Source organism: Astyanax mexicanus, chromosome 9 (genome assembly GCF_023375975.1).
Source record: "Astyanax mexicanus isolate ESR-SI-001 chromosome 9, AstMex3_surface, whole genome shotgun sequence".
NCBI lineage: Eukaryota > Metazoa > Chordata > Actinopteri > Characiformes > Acestrorhamphidae > Astyanax > Astyanax mexicanus.
Window position 1 is genome coordinate 6,901,168 of NC_064416.1, and position 18,252 is coordinate 6,919,419.

The window sequence follows — 18,252 nt, forward strand, 5'->3', positions numbered from 1 at the left end:
ACATAAGGGGAGGGGAGCCCTGACTTTGGTGCGTTCATATCTTAACAGCGTGGTGCTTTTGTGCGTCTAAGTAGAGGATACTGACCTGCGTGTTCACACTGTGTAGATACACAAGCAGCTCATTTAAGGGAACAGGAATGTTATTTTAGATAAGAATTGACTCTGACGATTGACTGTTGTCAGGGTTTTAATCAGTCAGTGGCGTACCTGTGTTTTCCACCACCAAAATATATAGCAACATGCCAGAAATGTATCTGAACACACATCACTTCCAGACCATCACACCCATCAGTGTAGATTTATTCCTAATATCTGACGCTATTTTAAAGGCATGGGCGCAATATGTGAAAAAAGACAGTTGACTGTGGGATGTAAGATAGCAAAGAGCATAAGAGCATTGCAATGCCCCTTGCACAGGGTGTATGATAGGGCCCCTTGGTCTTATTTATTGAGATACACTTACAAAAGTAGTATATCTGAGATGTAGAGGTTCCTAATGGAGTCCTGTGGTAATCCATTCGATACAGCTCCAATATTCTCACACAGTTCCTACAGATTTAGCTACAGTAGTGGTGTTGGGAGTGTTTACAGTGTGTCCAATAGCATCCCACACATTTTCAGGCAGCAATATCTCTTCAAGTGTCTTTAAAGCAAGCTCTTGGGATGGCAGCAGTATGTGGATGAGCATTGTCTTGATGGAATAGCACACCAGAAAGAATGGATTCAGGAAAAGTAGGGCCACTGGTTGCATGACATTGACTACAGTGCCTTCACCAAGACTTAAGCGAGACTCAATGCTGAGAATGTCCCCCTGTCATCCTTAGTCTCTCCATCAAAGTCTGGCATGACTACCCACCAAGTTTCATTCCGGTCAGCTGATCCCTTCTGGGTACAGCTATGTTTTTGGACATACGTGCGAGTGTAAATTTAAAATGGTTCAGAGAAGATATTAGTGCATCTCAAAAAATATATAGAATATCAATGAAAAAAGTTACTTAAGTTTCAGTAATTCAGTTCAAAATGTGAAACTCATACATATTATATAGATGTATTACACACAGCGTGATCTATTTTAAGAGTTTTATTTATTTTGTCGTTGATAAAAATGGCTTACAGCCAATGAAAACCCAAAAAACAGTATCTCCGAAAATTAGAATTTTAAATAAGACAAATTCGTACTTTTGGCAGTGTGGGCAGTGTGCCAAATCCTGCTGGAAAATTAAATCTGCATCTCCATAAAAGTTGTCAGTAGCAGAGGAAAGCATGAAGTGCTGTAAGATTTTGTGGGAAAACAAAACTGCACTGACTTTAGACTTGATAATAAAACACAGTGGATCAACACCAGCAGATGACATGTCTCTCCTTTTATTAACCATCACTGATCATCAGTAAATTTTACATTTTATTTGTAAATCATGGGATCAGAGTCTGGAGGAAGAGTGGAGAGACACACAGTCCAAACTGCCCGAGGTCTAGTGTGAAGTTTCCACCAATCAGTGATGGTTTTGAGATGCACTAGTAAATATTTTTTAGGGAAAAGTGGTTCCTCTCAGGCGATGGAACGAATCCTTTTTTTTTGGCAGCTTTAGTTTTAGGAATGTAATAGACGAGGCTGTTGTTCTACAGTGTTTCTGGGAAACAGCAGTTGTTGGCAGTAGTTTTAATCTTGCTTGGCCTTTGGCTGCTTGTGGAAACTTCTTAAGCATTCAAATGAAGTTACAGTACTTACTTAAGGGACGAATATATCTTGCTAGGAATGCATTCAGAATTTGGGGTCACACTTGAGTATTTAACAGAACTGTTTGCTACAAATATGGGAAATATAAGTTAACAAAGTGGGTACCACTTTAAAATAAGACTACCTTTATAAAGGGTTTATAAAAGGTTTACAATTAGTTTATTAATACTTACTAATTAGGTTGTAAATGCCTTAAAAATCATTAATAATCAGTTATAACACACGTAGAAAGGGCAACAATGACCTGTTGTTAAAATAGTGAACCCATAGCCATCTATATTGTTGTCCTTTCTATGTATGTGTTATAACTGATTATTAACTATTTCTAAGGCATTTACAACCTAATTAGTAACCATTAATAAACTAATTGTAAACCATTTATAAACGCTTCATAAAGGTAGTCTTATTTTAAAGTGGTACCACGAAGTGTAATTTGATGAAATTTGATATGATGATATGAACCTAATCTGTCAGTAAGACAAGTGGTGAGACACTGGTGAAGACACGTGTGAGTGAAAGAGTGAGGGCGAAGGTTGTTTTATAGCAGCAGTCACTAGAGATGCTTATCTGCTTGTAGATATCTTATTGCTTATCATTTTATTTGACTGTTTTATCATTGACAGATAATTTTGAGCCAGAATGTCCGAACATCGCGACGGCAGAGAGAGTGGACTGTCACCCGGAACCTGGAGCCTCCCAGGTAAAACCCATATTCACCTATCCGCCATTGCTTCTTTCTATTGTCACTCGTTCCTAAAACTCATTAATCCTGTTTTACAGGTACAGTTTAATCCAGCAGTACTGTTGAAAAGCATAATTTACAAGTTTAAAAGCATAAATTGTTGATTTTTTTATATATTGTGTCTAATAATATGTAGAATTAGCTGATAGTTCATGCTAAATAGCTTAACTTAATTGCTTAACAGAGAGGTAACAACCCTGTAAAAAATGTTCTGTTTAATTTGATTTTTAAGTAAAATAAAAAAGTGATTGTATGTGATTATATGTGATTATAAGTAAGTCCACGTGGTTACATTTGCATTGACTGCAAGCTTAAATGACTGACAGTAAAGCAGGTATATAATAGTCATAAATTCCCTGTTCCCAGTTGTTTAATTAAATTACATTTATGGAACATTTAATAGGCACCAACTTTGTTTTTTTAGTGATCCTAAAGGATAGTCAGAAAAAAAACTTAGGATACACATTTTGTAGAACTTAAATCAGGCCTAAAACTAAAAACACAAATTTATTTTTTTAAGTTGTTGAAATTTAATATTTGAATTTTCAATACATTCAAAAAATCGAATTATCTGAGCTAAAGAGTTCTGTGATTTTCCTCAAAACCTTAAAAATTATAAATCTACTGCAGTAAGTTGCCTTAAAGTTTTCTTAGAGATTTCTAAACTTATTCATTTTTACAGTGAATGTGTCTATTGTACATTATAATATTTAATGCAGCAGTTGCTGTTTTTTTTTTTTTTTTGCATAAACGACCCACAATTATGCACTAATACAAGCTGCAATAAAGCTCAATAAGTAGTGAGTAAAAAAAATAAAAAAAAATCAAATATGTAGTAACAAAGGCTTTATTAAAGAAGGAACACTGCGTTAACACAGTGTAAAAACTATAGCATGCTAATCTCCTCAGCTCACATTATTAAGTTTCTTGTTAAAAGTTGTCCTACCTAAATCATGTGAACTGCACATGCTCAGTTTTACTCATTAGTTAAATGGGGTCTACTGAGTAATTCTGCAGGGGTTATCACCTGATGTTGGTCACATTATTTGCATAGTGGGCGTGTCTTCCCACCTCTCAGTCACCATCAGTGTGTAGTCATTCCCCGCAGGCTACTGATGCTGTCTTCTCCTGGGGTTTATATACTGTATGTTTTGTATAATAGTTATATAACTGGCTGGTCTCAGTGTTAAAGGCTGTAGGAGCAAGTTCCTATAGTTGTTTTGTGTTGCCGAGTGTATATATAGATTATATGTTGACTGGGTCCAGCTGGTCACATTTTTATTACTGCAAGCTTATATTGCTGACAAGAAGACAGATATATATATATAAGTCTCTATAAATTCCCAGTCCTAGTTTTAAAATAAAATTAACAAAAATAAAGTATTGCACCCTCAATATGCATTTTATGATTAATGTAAAATATTTAATTTACAAAATATTAAGTTTTCTGACTAAAGGATAGTCAGCAAAACTTACAATACATATTTTATAGAACATAAATTAGTCCAACTGAAAACATAACGTGAATTATTAAATTGGTGAGACTTAATATAGGAAGCTTTTATACATAATTATCAATAATCTAAACTAAAGATTTCGTGGTACCACTTTAAATCAAGACTACCTTTATAAAGGGGTTATAAATGGTTTACAATTAGTTTATTAATGGTTACTAATTAGGTTGTAAATGCCTTAAAATCATTAATAATCAGTTATAACACATATGTGGAAAGTAGTAGTGAATAGTGAACCCATAGCCATTTATATCATTGCCCTTTCTACGTATGTGTTATAACTGATTATTAATTATTTTAAGGCATTTACAACCTAATTAGTAACTATTAATGAACTAATTGTAAACCATTTATAAACCCTTTATAAAGGTAGTCTTATTTTAAAGTGGAACCGATTTGGATAACACTTTATATGAATGGTATGTCTATAAGGCTCTATAAACATACCTATAACACATTATAATGCATTCATAAAGCATTATAAACATGGTTATAAATATTTATACAAATTTATAACACATACATTTATAAGGCATAATAAACATGGCTATACATTGTTATAGACGTTTACAAATATGTATAACAGTGTTTATAATTTTTTAGAAAGTCATTATAATGTGTTATATAATAATTATGTTTATAGAGTCTAATAGTCACAACATTCGTAGAAAGTGATACCAAAATTTCTAGTTGCCACATAAATGTAACATACAAGTTTGAGTTGGCCTCAAAAATTAAATTGCTTGGAAATTTTGAGTTTTCTCAACTTTTTAGCAGAAATTACATAATTTACAAAGTTTTCATATGCACTATTGAAATGTAGAATTAGTTTTTGCTAAACTATCTGCTTAATAATGAGGTAACAGTGTGATAATTGTATATTATAATAATTAATAAGACAATTATTAGTGATTTCTGCATAACATAATTTAACAATTTTATGCCAATAAATCCTGCACAGAATAAGAAATAACTCAAAAAGTAATGAATAAATAATTCACAAATTTCTAAGTAAAGCTTTATTAAGGAAAGAACATTGGATTAAATCGTATTTTGTCGAATTTGTGTTCCTTAAAATAAAGTGTTACTGATATTTTGAGACAAACGAAAGCCTTTTCTAAGACCTTTTAAGGATCTGCAAATCTTCTCCTTAAGAAGTTGTGAGATGAAGACTATCACAAGCCTAATCAATCCCCACAAAATCAATCAATGACCACAAAACTATCCCTCTCCTCCAGCTTCGATGCCAGCAAAGAGGCTGCTGCTGGAATCCGCTGGACCAGACCAACGTCCCCTGGTGCTACTTCCCCAGGAACCATGGCTACACCGTGATCAGCGAGAAACGCCTCGACAGCAGAAGTGAGTTCAGATCTTCCTCACTGCATGCTCTACAGAATACCTCCAACATGCTACTTTACATTTATTGGAAGCTAAGCAGATTAGTGGGCTATTCCTGGCCTCAAATCAAATAATACAATCAAATCAGAAACTCTGGAGCGTACGTTACGGTGCATTTCCTATATTGTTCCACACGCTATCTGTGAGATGATACACTCACAGGCCTGTGAGTATGTTTCTTTATAAAATATCTACAGTACCAGTATGATTTCAGATAAATATACAAGGGGTTGGACAATGAAACTGAAATCACACCTGTCATTGGGCTGTTTTATGGCTAAATTGGAGCAGACTGGTGGCCAATCTTCATTAATTGCACATTGCACCAGTAAGAGCAGAGTGTGAAGGTTCAATTATCAGGGTAAGAGCACTGTTCTGCTCTAAATATTGCAATGCACACAACATTATGGGTGACATACCAGAGTTCAAAAGAGGACAAATTGTTGGTGCACGTCTTGCTGGAGCATCTGTGACCAAGACAGCAAGTCTTTGTGATGCATCAAGAGTCACGGTATCCAGGGTAATGTCAGCACACCAACCATATCCAACAGGATTAACTGTGGACGCTGTAAGAGGAAGCTGTCTGAAAGGGATGTTCGGGTGCTAACCCGGATTGTATCAAAAAAAACATAAAACCACGGCTGATCAAATCACAGCAGAATTCAATGTGCACCTCAACTCTCCTGTTTCCACCAGAACTGTCCGTCACCACAATAAATTATAAATTATTGTGGTCTAAAACCTTTCACTTCTCAAATATCACTGCGTTCATCTGCTATATGATTTATGTAACTGCTAAATTGCTGATCCGAACAACCAAAGATTTACAAAGAAAAATCATGAAGATTATCAGAGGTGCCCAAACTTTTTCATGCCACTGTATAAGCGATGTTTAAAACTTTTTTTTTTTTTATTGCAGATGTGCAGGTCTCCTTGAAAAGAATGGACTCACCCTCTCTGTATGGAGCAGACATTGTGGATCTGTCCTTCACTGCTGAGATGCAGACAGAAAATCGCCTTCGATTCAAGGTGTGTTTGTTACATTCAGAAGGAAATTCGAGGTCAAGATGGACTGAATTGCCAATAAAATACAGTCATTATATGAAATAGTTGCATCTTGAAGGAATTGTTGGATTACAATGCTGGACAAAAGGAAGTTAAAGTTGCCAGAACAATAAATATTCCCCCTATAACTAGTGATGCCACAACACAAGAAGAGTAAAGACTAGCACATGCCTCCTCCGACACTTTTTGAACTGCTGCTGAGAAGCATCACAGCGCTAACGTTAGGAGAAAAGCGCAGTGACTCAGTTTCCAATACATACGCAGCTCACAGACGCAGCCTTGTGCTGATCCACATCACCCTAGGAGTGATGAGGGGAAAGAGCGTCATCTACTGTAACCACCCAGAGAGAGCAAGGCCAATTGTGCTCTCTCAGGGCTCTGGCAGCTGATGGCAAGCTGCATGACCAGGATTCGAACCAGCAATCTCCCGATCATAGTGGCAGCACCTCAGAGCTCAGCTTGACCACTCAGAGCTCTAAATTCTTATAGTTTTGACAAGTTTTGTGATTTATATTAATATTTATTGAGCTAAACATACATAAATAGTGTGTAGCATGTGGAACACATGTGGAATGATCTGTATTTGTAACACAGGATGCCAGATTTGGCATGATATCCTCCTAAGACCCGAACTCTTGCATGACATACATTTTTTATTTGTCTTTGCTATTTGGGCTATTTGGCACTTGATTAGTGTAAAAACAAAGAATTATCTGTTGTATGTTTCGATACAACACAATACATTCGCAGTTAGTAATGATGCAATAATGCTAAACTTTTATTTTGTGCCTGAACACAGCAGCATTTTTTTTGCCTGAGTGCAAAACAGAAGAGCAATATGGCTCATTGGAAATGCTGCTTCAACACCATAACATGGTTATTTAAATAGAACTCTTCTCTTAAATACAACCTCTTCTGCCACCACTAGGTGACAGTATAACGGCCTCATACGAGGACACCAGGCCCTTGTAGACAACCCAAAATGTGATGTCCAAACATGTGGACACCTATGTCCTAGGAAAATATAGAATAATATCCTCTGCTAAAAAAAGCGCCGTGATGTTAAGATACACACGTGCCAAAGTCAGAGCTCACCCGGCTCTTAAAGGGAATAGAAACTGACACACTGAATGGTTTATTTCACGTTATACCCAAGATTAACCACACCCATGATTAATTAAGAGATTTAGCTCATGCCTTTTGTGTGTTTCGAGCTAAGCAAGGTGTATTTAAGATACCAAAGACACACCAACACACCCTAAATCTAGCTGCACATCTAGACACTGGTTGCAGGGGCTTATTAATACAACCATATATATATATATATATATATATATATATATATATATATATATATATATATATATATATATATATATATATATATATAATATATATGAAGGTAAAACTCTTCACTGAAGATGATGCACTGCCTATCTGCTTTTTTCTTGTTGGAGATGTCCAACAATAATACAATACTGTCCAAAAGGACAATACTTGTTTGTATACTGCTGCCATCTCAAGAGCTTGCCTTGAAGATACCTAGTCCTAACTTTTTTTTTATAACACCATGTAAAAGAAGAACTAATTTCTTATCCGCAGTTGAAGGAACTTTTTTAAAATGGTACAGTTTAGTCACGTCGGTTTTTGATGCAAAATGTTTTCAAAAGCGTTTTTCAAGAGATGCTGTCCTTGAGTTGGTATACAAACAATTTTGATGATGTCAAACAAGTGGCAACACTCATAAAAATAAGCTTTTGTTGGAAACTATTTTGTCCGACAGCACTGAATTTTTTTTTTTAGATTTTACCAAATTGAAAACCTCTAAAATATAATCAAGAGGAAGATGGATGATCTCAAGCCATCAAACCAAACTTAACGGCTTGATTTGTCACACCAGGAGTATAAAGCATAAAGTTATCCAAAAGCAGTGTGTAAGACTGGTGGAGGAGAACATGATGCCAAGAGGCATGAAAACTGTGATTAAAAATCAGGGTTATTCCTCCAAATATTGATTTATTAACTTGTTTTCTTTGCATTATTGTTATTTCATCAATTTCTCATTTTCTGCAAATGAATGCTGTAAATGACAATATTTTTATTTGGAATTTGGAAGATATGTTGTCCGTAGTTTATAGAATAAAACAATAAACAAATAAAATGTTCATTTTGCTCAACTATATAGCTATAAATAGCTGTATGTACTGTATCCCTCCACCATGAATGTTTTTAAAGACATTAAAGCAGACCAAACACTATCAAAGACCAGACATAATGAGCCAGCGTCTCAGGTATCAGGTAGTGTATTTATAACACTTTAGGGCTGCTCATACTGTTTTTCTGTGTTAACATGGTGAAAACAACAGTACTAACATTTCCTGTTTGTTCTCCAGATCACCAATTTAAAGAACGACAGGTTTGAAGTCCCCCACGAACACATCAAATCTCTGACCAGCTCCCCTAACGGACCCCTGAACTACGAACTAGAAGTCGTCCATAATCCATTTGGAGTCAGAGTCCGCAGAGCGTCCAACAAAAAAATCCTGTGAGTGTCTTTAAACTGTTTTTCTGACTGTTTTTATTTCCAATCAGAACAATATAAATTAGGTTATACTGCATACAGTGCCCTGCAAAAGTGTTCGCCCGCCTTGAACTTAACAAACCTTTTGCCACATTTCAGGCTTCGAACATAAAGATATGCAATTTTATTTTTTTGTGAAGAATCAGCAACAAGTGGAACACAATCATGAAGTGGAATGGAATTTATTGGATACTTTAAACTTTTTTTTTTAGATATAAAAAACTGAAAGGTATGGCACCAGCTTGGCTATTGTTAATTTTCAAAGTAGCCTAATAAAAATATAGAAAATTAGTCTTACCTTAAAAAAAAAAAAAAAAATACACCAGTTTACTGTAAAACTACTCATCTGAGTAACTAATTCCTCACTAGGTCTTTGCAAGTGTCTAGTAGGGGTGTGCCATATCGTGTGTCGTACGCAATAATATCGACAACATTTTTGAATATGGTGAACGATATTATACCCTGAAATATTGTGCCATATCTTTGATTATTACATCAGGGGACTACATTTTTTGCTGTTTTTGAGAAAAGAAAAATTCACACTGTTCTCATTTCCAATTATATATCTACTATAAACAGATTATATCTATATACTCTTGGCCATATGACAAAACTGATAGAACAATAATATATATGTTTAAGAATACACTACTGCCACAAAATGAGATAAATTATTATTGTTCTATCAATGTTTTGTTATATCGCCAAGAGTATTGTTATTGTGAAAATACCAAGAAATATTGTGATATTATTTTAGGTCCATATCACCCACCCATAGTATCTAGCCTCTCTTTGACTCATTTTCTAGTGCATAAATTCACACAAATCCCAAACTCTTTTTAATTTTTTATTGAGTTATCAAAGTTAATGTTCTTTTTAATTATGCAATACTTTTAAAATTGCATCTCCATTTTTTAGGAGGACTTAAAAGTTGAAGGGATGACGATTCCAAGAAATATTGTGATATTATTTTAGAGCCATATCGCCCACCCCTAGTATCTAGCCTTTCTTTGACTCATTTCTGGAGCATAAACCAACATAAGCCCCAAACTCTTTTAGAGTTACCTTAGGTAAACTTTGTTTTAATGGTGCAATACTTTTAAAATCGCATCTCCTTTTTTAAGAAGTCTCAGAATTTGATGCGGAGATGACAGTGATAAGAATAACGGCGTTGAAATAAATGGTGTTACTAACGCTGTTACTTGTTTCAGTAACGAGTAATCTAACTAATTACTGTGACTGTAACTATAACACCGCTACCATTTCCGACACCCCGTTACTGCACGTTACTTTAGCCGCTCAATTAACTTTTTTTTTTTACTTCGCGCATACAGACAAAGGCGCAAGTGTGTGTGTGTGTGTGTGTGTGTGTGTGTGTGTGTGTGTGTGTGTGTTGTGTGTGTGAGTCACAAGGGAGGGGAGGATGAGATAACTGCCTTAGCAATGATTGTTGTCTTTGCTGTCGTGCACTCCATTCATCTGGCTTATGAAACACACTCTGAGAAGGTGGAGGCCGGGGGATGGGGGGTTGGGGGGGTGTGGGTTACGGGGCGAGTAACACAAAAGTAGCGCAATAGTTACTTTTACTGGTAACTAGTTACTTTTATAGTGGAGTAACTCAGTTAGTAACTCAGTTACTTTTTAGGAAAAGTAACTAGTAACTATAACTACACTGAAAAAAGAGAATTGTTGGACCAACTTAAAAAAAATTACTTCAATTGGTAACACATAAATAAATTAAGTTTTTACAAATTAAGTAAACAAGTTAGATCAACACAATTCCTTTAAGTTAGCTCAACGTAATTATTTGATTACTTTCAAGTTGACAGTTTTCATTATCTCAACTTAAATTTAAGGCAAATCAACTTAAATTATCCAGTTTATCCAACTTAATTACGTGCTTCATAATTTTAAAGTACAATGTAAAACATTTCAAGTTGTTTAAACTCAGCAATATAAGTTCTCCTGCTGCCTTAAAAGTCTGAGTTAACTCAATGTGGTATTCTCAACATATTTGGTATAGTATTATTTAACTGCAAATACTGACAGTATAATACTGGAGTAAACTCAGCAAAGAGTGAACTCTGTAGCAAAACTCAGCCAGCATACTGTGATCACTAGAAACACAGAATAAAGTTAATGTGCTCTTACAGCCCACAAACACTGAGGCCTGGCAATCAAATTATATTATAATATTGCACAACTAGGATAAGGTAGCTTTGGGCAACAGACAACACAAAGATTTCAATGTTCAAATCACATTTTTTCATTGGTTCAATCAACATTTTTAAGTTTTCAGGTTGAAGTTCTCTGAGCTCATTTTATTGAGTTATACTGGCCGATAAGTTCACTCCACTTAATAATATTAGTTTCCACTGACTAAAACACAGAATCACTTTTTAGAGTGTAATTACTTTTTCAAAGTAACGTGCCCAACACTGGATGACGATACCAAGAAGTATTGTGATATTATTTTAGGGCCATATCGCCCACCCCTAGTGTCTAGCCTCTCTTGACTCGTTTCTGATGCATAAACCCACACAAATCCCAAACTCTTTTATAGTTATTTAAGTTAAACTTCGTTTTAATGATGCAATCCTTTAAAAAATGCATCTACTTTTTTTTTAGAAGGACTCAAAAGCTGATGGGATGACGATTCCTCCCGTCCCCTCCTGTCACTACAAATCACATACTGTATTTCCTGGTTCTGTAATGTTTTTGCCGTTGTCTCTCCGGCTTTGGTCTCGTGTGACAGGCGGACGCCTCTCGCCCCTCGTCGCTCCTAATTCCCAGCACACGAGAGCACGGATCAAGTGTTCAGATCATTCCTGAATCACTGCTTATGACTACTATATGTCAGGAGAAGAAATAATAATAACAGTACTTAGCTGACGTTAGTGTCAAGTCGCGTTTCATCCCGGCGCGGGCTCGTCTTTTTCCCCGCAGTGAGCTCATTATTATGCATTATTTTAAAAGAATGGCGTGATTTGTTTGGGCTGTGGGGTGTCAGTCAGTGGCAGGCTCTGAGACAGAGTGATTATAGCTGTGTCAGTCACACACAGTCAGATACACAGCCATTAGAGGAGCCTGTGCTTCCGAAACCAGGCGGCGCCATTAAAGCTCCTTAACATGCTTTTTTTTTGCACACGTTCCAGCGCAGTGACATTCAGCCACCAGCCTGATTTCACGCGAAACGTAAAGATCTTCAGGGTGATTAGGCTGGAAACGCTTTAGCACTCACGTGAGAGATCACGTCGCGCCGTCCTCGCCTCCAGCTCGCCGTCATGCCTTCCTGGCGTGTCTTTCTGAAAGAGCGGAGGGAGGCATGCCGAGGTAATAGCAGGGAAGTGTCCCCGTCTGAGCCTCTGCGCTTATGAATTTTTATGATTTTAATGACTCCCGATGATTATTGGACCAATCAAATGATTACGACACCGCATGTGAAAGCCTTTGGAATTTGCACTGATAAATGCCGTAAATAGTCTCGGCTTTCCGCCAAAAGTCTAGGGACACATCGTTTTTTGAGACATAATAAACGATGAGCACACTTTATTATCTCAAGTTTGATTTTGGCAAGATCTGATCATTTTAAAGCATATTATTATAAGAAAGAAAAAATTAATATTTGCAACTTTATAAAAAAAGGGAAAAAAAACTTTTTAACTTTCAATAGAAGTCAATGTAAAAAGTTATTGGTAACACTTTACCATATGGGTACATTATTTAACAATTGCTAAATGACACTAGTTAACTCTCTATGGAATTAATTATATTTTTGCTGAAGAAAAAAAAAAGGTTAAAGTTTATAAACTTCAAGTGTCTATTAGTAACTGTGTAATTACACATTAACTATTCATGTAATAACTATGTAATTGCAAGTGAAATGTACATTGTTGCAGATTAATTACAGTTGTGCAGGTTATTTAAATATATGTAATATCCTGTTTTAATTACATGCCAAACAAGAAAATTTTATAATTTTGTCATGTTCTCCTCCACCAGTCTTACACACTGCTTTTTGATAACTTGATTCCACGCAGTTCTGCTTGGTTTGGAGTTTTGCACCAGGAGTAAAGGCATAAAGTTATCCAAAAGCAGTGTGTAAGACTGGTGGAGGAGAACATGATGCCAAGATTAATGAAAACTGTGATTAAAAAACAGGGTTATTCCACCCAATATTGTTTTCTGAACTCTATGAACTTTATGAATATGAACTTGTTTTCTTTGCATTATTTGAAATCTGAACGCTCTGCACCTTCTTTTTTATTATTATTATTTCTCATTTTTGCAAATAAGTGCTCTAAATGTTTTAATGTTGCTTACAATGTTCATTTTACTCAAACATATAACTATAAATAGCAAAATCAGATAAACTGATTCAGAAACTGAAGTGGTCTCTTATAATATATATATATATATATATATATATATATATATATATATATATATATATATATATATATATATTTTTTTTTTTTTTTTTTTTTTTTTTTTTCAGAGCTGTATATATATATATATATATATATATACAGCTCTGCAAAAATATATATATATTATAAGAGACCACTTCAGTTTCTGACATATTTGGCTTTAAACAATGGTTTACAGGGAAGTCAAAGAAGACAATAAGACATGACAAGACAGGACAAAACATATTTACTATACCCAGTGTGTGTGTGGCCTTGGTGTTGAACCCATTCATATAGTCAACACACACAGTAACACAGTGAGCTCACATGCTTACTGAAATCAGGTATTCAACCCACAATCCTGTCATTATTTATTTAATACAGTGATTGGACTGCTAAGCCACCACTGCCCCACAAAAACAGACAAAACAATAATTTGCCATCATAATTCACACCAAATTGGCTCTTTATTTCAACAAAGAAACCGATAAACATGAAGCTAAACACTCCCAAACCTTTAAACCCCTGCTGCTTTATGTACAGTATATATTCTCTACACCTCAGAAAAAGCCAAAGTGTCCCCAAACTTTTGCCTGGCAAGGTAGATGGATACAACACAAAGCTTTAATTTAGCCTCAGCTTTGTAGTTCTCTCTCTCTTCAGTGTATCTGAACCCGTTCCTGTCAGATTGTTGATACCAAACACGGTGAAATTGGTGTTTCAAAGGAACGGCTGGAGCAGCTTCTGCCTGTATGGAATATGAATGTGTGCCGTTTCTTGTTTGTTTATCAGGATAAAAGCTAATCTAACACACTGTCTCTCTCCCCCTCTCTCTTTCTCTCTCTCTCTCTCTCTCTCTCAGCTTTGACACCACCGTGGGTCCACTGGTATTTGATGATCAGTATCTGCAGCTCTCGGCCAAGCTGGGCTCAGACAACATCTACGGCCTGGGCGAACACGTCCACCAGAACTTCCGCCACGACCTCAACTGGAGGACCTGGCCCATCTTTAGCAGAGATTCTTTTCCCAATGGAGTGAGTGGAGCACTGTTTTTTACTTTCTTTTTGCATTTTGTCATGCTATTTGTGTCAACTTTGTGTTCGCAGCTTAATTACTCAGGAATCCCTTCACACATAAACATAATCCATATATGGTTGGAAAGAATGGAACTTACTCGTTCTAAAAATAGCGATAGTGACATCCCAGTGCAGTAAAGCTAAATCTACAAGAAACCCATTGAGAAAAACACCTAAAAAGTGAGATCTCCTTCCCCAACCAATATTATTTACCTTTAGTGCTTCAAACATATTTATATGATGTTTCAAACCAAATAATATCAGCAAATAAAGACTCAAAAGTGTCCCCAGAAAAAGTGTGAAACTACCTGCTTTACTCAAACTAAAGCTAGGTATGGTATGCGCAAATAGTTAATGCAAAATAGTTTTTATTTTACTATTTTGCACTAAATATTTTTATTTATTTAGACTAAAAAGTTTTTGTGTATAGTTTTCTTTGTGTGTCCTGATTAAAATACTGAAAGGCATAGGCTGCTCTGAATGTCAGGTTTTTAGTATCTACATGTATCCAAGAGGTGTGATTATTGATTATCAAAAAAAATAAATCCACCTGATGCTGTTTCTCCATGTGTTTTGTCAAAGTAATATTTAATAAGCCATATAATGAACTAACATCAATATTTATATGCTTTCAGCTCATAAACACTCTAGTCTAACCATTTTTGGAAATATATCTTAGGTGTGAATATATTTAAAGTCCATACATTCAAAAATAAGTAAAAAAAAAAAAAAACAGGTGCTTGGTAAAATTTTGACTAAAACATGATCAGTTCCAGGAAAATATAACAATTCTGCTTCTGTACATTTTAAATGATTATATAGTTGAGCAGCCGTATGTCTTCTGGAGTAAAAGAGATCAGGGCATGTGACTGTCTGATATAATTACTGTGTTATAGACCTGAAAGAGGAACTAAAACAAAAAAATAAACGAAGAAATAACACAACAAAACAGCCTAGGGGCTTTACTTATTAAGGTAAAAAAAAAAAAAACCTACAAAGTGTTTGGACTCCCTTTTATTTCAAAATGAAAGGAAAATTATATTTTGTTTCAGAAATAAAAGGGTGTCCTACAACTTTTAGACTCACCCATTTAGAACTACCAACAAGCTTGGACACAATAATACAGTTCATAGGTCCTAATACATAGATTTGTTGAATCCTGTTATTTTGGTATAATATTACTAAACTCAATGATGTATGAAGTATTGAGCAAAGTTTACATAGAATAAAGCACGCCTCACAAAACAACAGTACTCACAATAGTAGTAAACATTGTTATATGTTTAAGTAATGTCTCAAGTAATTATTGGCACTGGTAAAGACATTATTAAACAATGTTGTAAAGAATTAGTTTAAAATGTATAATAATTACAGTATAATTATAAGGATTAGTAGCGTCAATTCATTAGAGACTTTCTGTCATAAATATTTGTAACTAATGTACTATTATTACTCTTAAGGCTTTAACAAAACAGCTATTATAATGGGCCTACTTATTAGCATTCTCCTCAAAGCGTGCTGAGCTGCTGGTGTGGTATACATTATAGTTTTACAGTAGGATGGGAACTGCCAATAAAAAAAATAAAATAAAAAAAAAATGAATAGGGCTGTCGCTCTATTAAAATATTACAGTTTTTCTCAATTGGTTTGGCTCATTTCTTGAAACTGAGATGACATTTTTAAAATAACATGGACAAATCCCCAAACTAACTTGCGGTTCCTCACAACAGAATGGCATTTCTCATTGCTTTCATCACATTTCAAATGCTTTGTACATGTCTCAAGCACTTAGTGCATCTTTGCAAATGGTTATGTACAAGTAGCCTACACTTCACACAATCATCCTACATTTAGTACATTTTCCAAAAGAATGCATCTTGTTGATCTATCTTAATTGGTTAGTTCTCAGTGTAATGGTTGTTCTCTCCAAAACATGTCAGCACAATTTCATCGTATAAATCATCATCTGCAGAATAGTCTGCTCAATTATCAAAATGAGTTAAGAAATTTTTTAAACAATACAGAACACATATTTTGGAACATTTCATAAATTCATGAGAATCAGGTGAGTAGGTAACAGGTGAAAGCAGGTTTTGACGAGGAGGAGTGTCCCACATTACAGTAATCAGAATGTTACTGTATTGCATTTGTGATGCTTGACTGTTTTTTTACATACTGTAATGTATTTTGTTTTGTTTTTGCAGGTTTTTGTATTTTTTTATACATAGTATATTTGATACATTTTCCTTTGTATTTTTTTCTTTTCTACCTACAGTAATGTGTATAGATGTACTTTCCTCAGCAGAAAGAGTGCAGTGTGTGTGGTGTGAAAATTGTATTCCTTTAGCTAGACCTCTGCCATAAAGACAAAACATCTAAGCATTTTGACTTGCAGTACTGACACAATGCCAAAGGGACAATGCATTTTGGGGGCACTGATGATTTGTGTGAGAAAGGAAATTAGTTTTGACACATGGGTAAACTGTTTTTGGAGCGATATGAGCATTTTTTGAGGATCCATGTAGTTTTGCTGCACCGTCCAGTTTATTTTGACAGGAGGACGAAATGAATGAAAATGTGCCAAAGCAATTGAGTAGGATCTATGCCATTTTTATGGTACTGACTATTTATATGGGAGAGGGACTTCATTTTGAAGCAAGAATGAACGTTTTGTGAGACATATGACATTTTGCTGGTAATCTGAAGTGTTGCGCAGATTTGTAAGTCTGTTTGGCCAATTTATCTTATAGTTATAGGAATGTCATCTCAGTTTCAAGAAATGAGCCAAACCACTTCATAAAAACTGTAATAATGAATTAATAATGTATATTTAAATGTTAAATAAAATAATCAATTTAGTATCATCGCATTGGATTTTATATATAAATATGAACATTATTTATTTATACCATCACCGATTGTCTTTTGTGAAATTTGTGTTTAGGTACCAACTTAATTTTTCCAAAACTTTTAAACAAAAATGCAAAATATGAAAAAACTGAAGAAGGAAAGATTCTTCTTAAGGAGATAAACAGGTCAAAATATATTAAAATGAATATATCTAAATATATATCTATATCTATATCTATAGTATATCTTATCTGAGAACTTCTGAGAAATAGTTGCCACACCCTGTTTAAAATGTTGAATAGTACAAAACACAGATAAATAAATCCAACAAAAAAAGCTAATATGTCACTATGCTCTTTAATAAGAGTGAATTTCAACATGACATTGGACCAAAAATGGGTAAAAATGTATAATGCATTGAAAAAAATATATATAGGCATTAATGTTTTTTTTTTTTTTTTAGATTAAATTTGTGTTTTAACAATTCAACTATTTTTTAACCTTTCTTATTCGCTTCTTCTCATTCTTCAGGGCACCCACAACCTGTACGGCCACTATCCCTACTTCACATGCTTGGAGGACAGCGAGGGCAAATCCTTCGGCGTGTTCCTGATGAACAGCAACGCTATGGGTAATGAACACTGTAACAAACACTGTAACGCTCTGTAATCACTTCAGTGAGCCTGTAAACATATCACAGCAATAAGCACCCGAGCACAGAGAGAAGTGAAACCCAGCAGGGCAAAGGCCTGTAGATGTTATCCAGCCCGAGACACTGACACGCTGCGCCGCGTGCGCCACGTCTCTGATTACATGCGACATATGTAGCGCATGCACAAACAGGACTTGACATTCAGGAGTGGATGCACTCTTGTGTTT

General features: G+C 35.1%; 1 protein-coding gene across 1 annotated transcript in view; it reads left to right on the forward strand.

Annotated features, from left to right (window-relative positions):
* si (sucrase-isomaltase (alpha-glucosidase)) overlaps positions 1-18,252 on the forward strand; it is a 132,951-nt gene that overhangs the window by 8,533 nt on the left and 106,166 nt on the right. The window contains exons 3-8 of the mRNA XM_049483309.1: positions 2,362-2,438; positions 5,233-5,353; positions 6,312-6,421; positions 8,851-9,002; positions 14,310-14,481; positions 17,905-18,004. Coding sequence (XP_049339266.1) covers positions 2,362-2,438; positions 5,233-5,353; positions 6,312-6,421; positions 8,851-9,002; positions 14,310-14,481; positions 17,905-18,004 — 732 coding nt within the window. The remainder of the gene's footprint in view (positions 1-2,361; positions 2,439-5,232; positions 5,354-6,311; positions 6,422-8,850; positions 9,003-14,309; positions 14,482-17,904; positions 18,005-18,252) is intronic.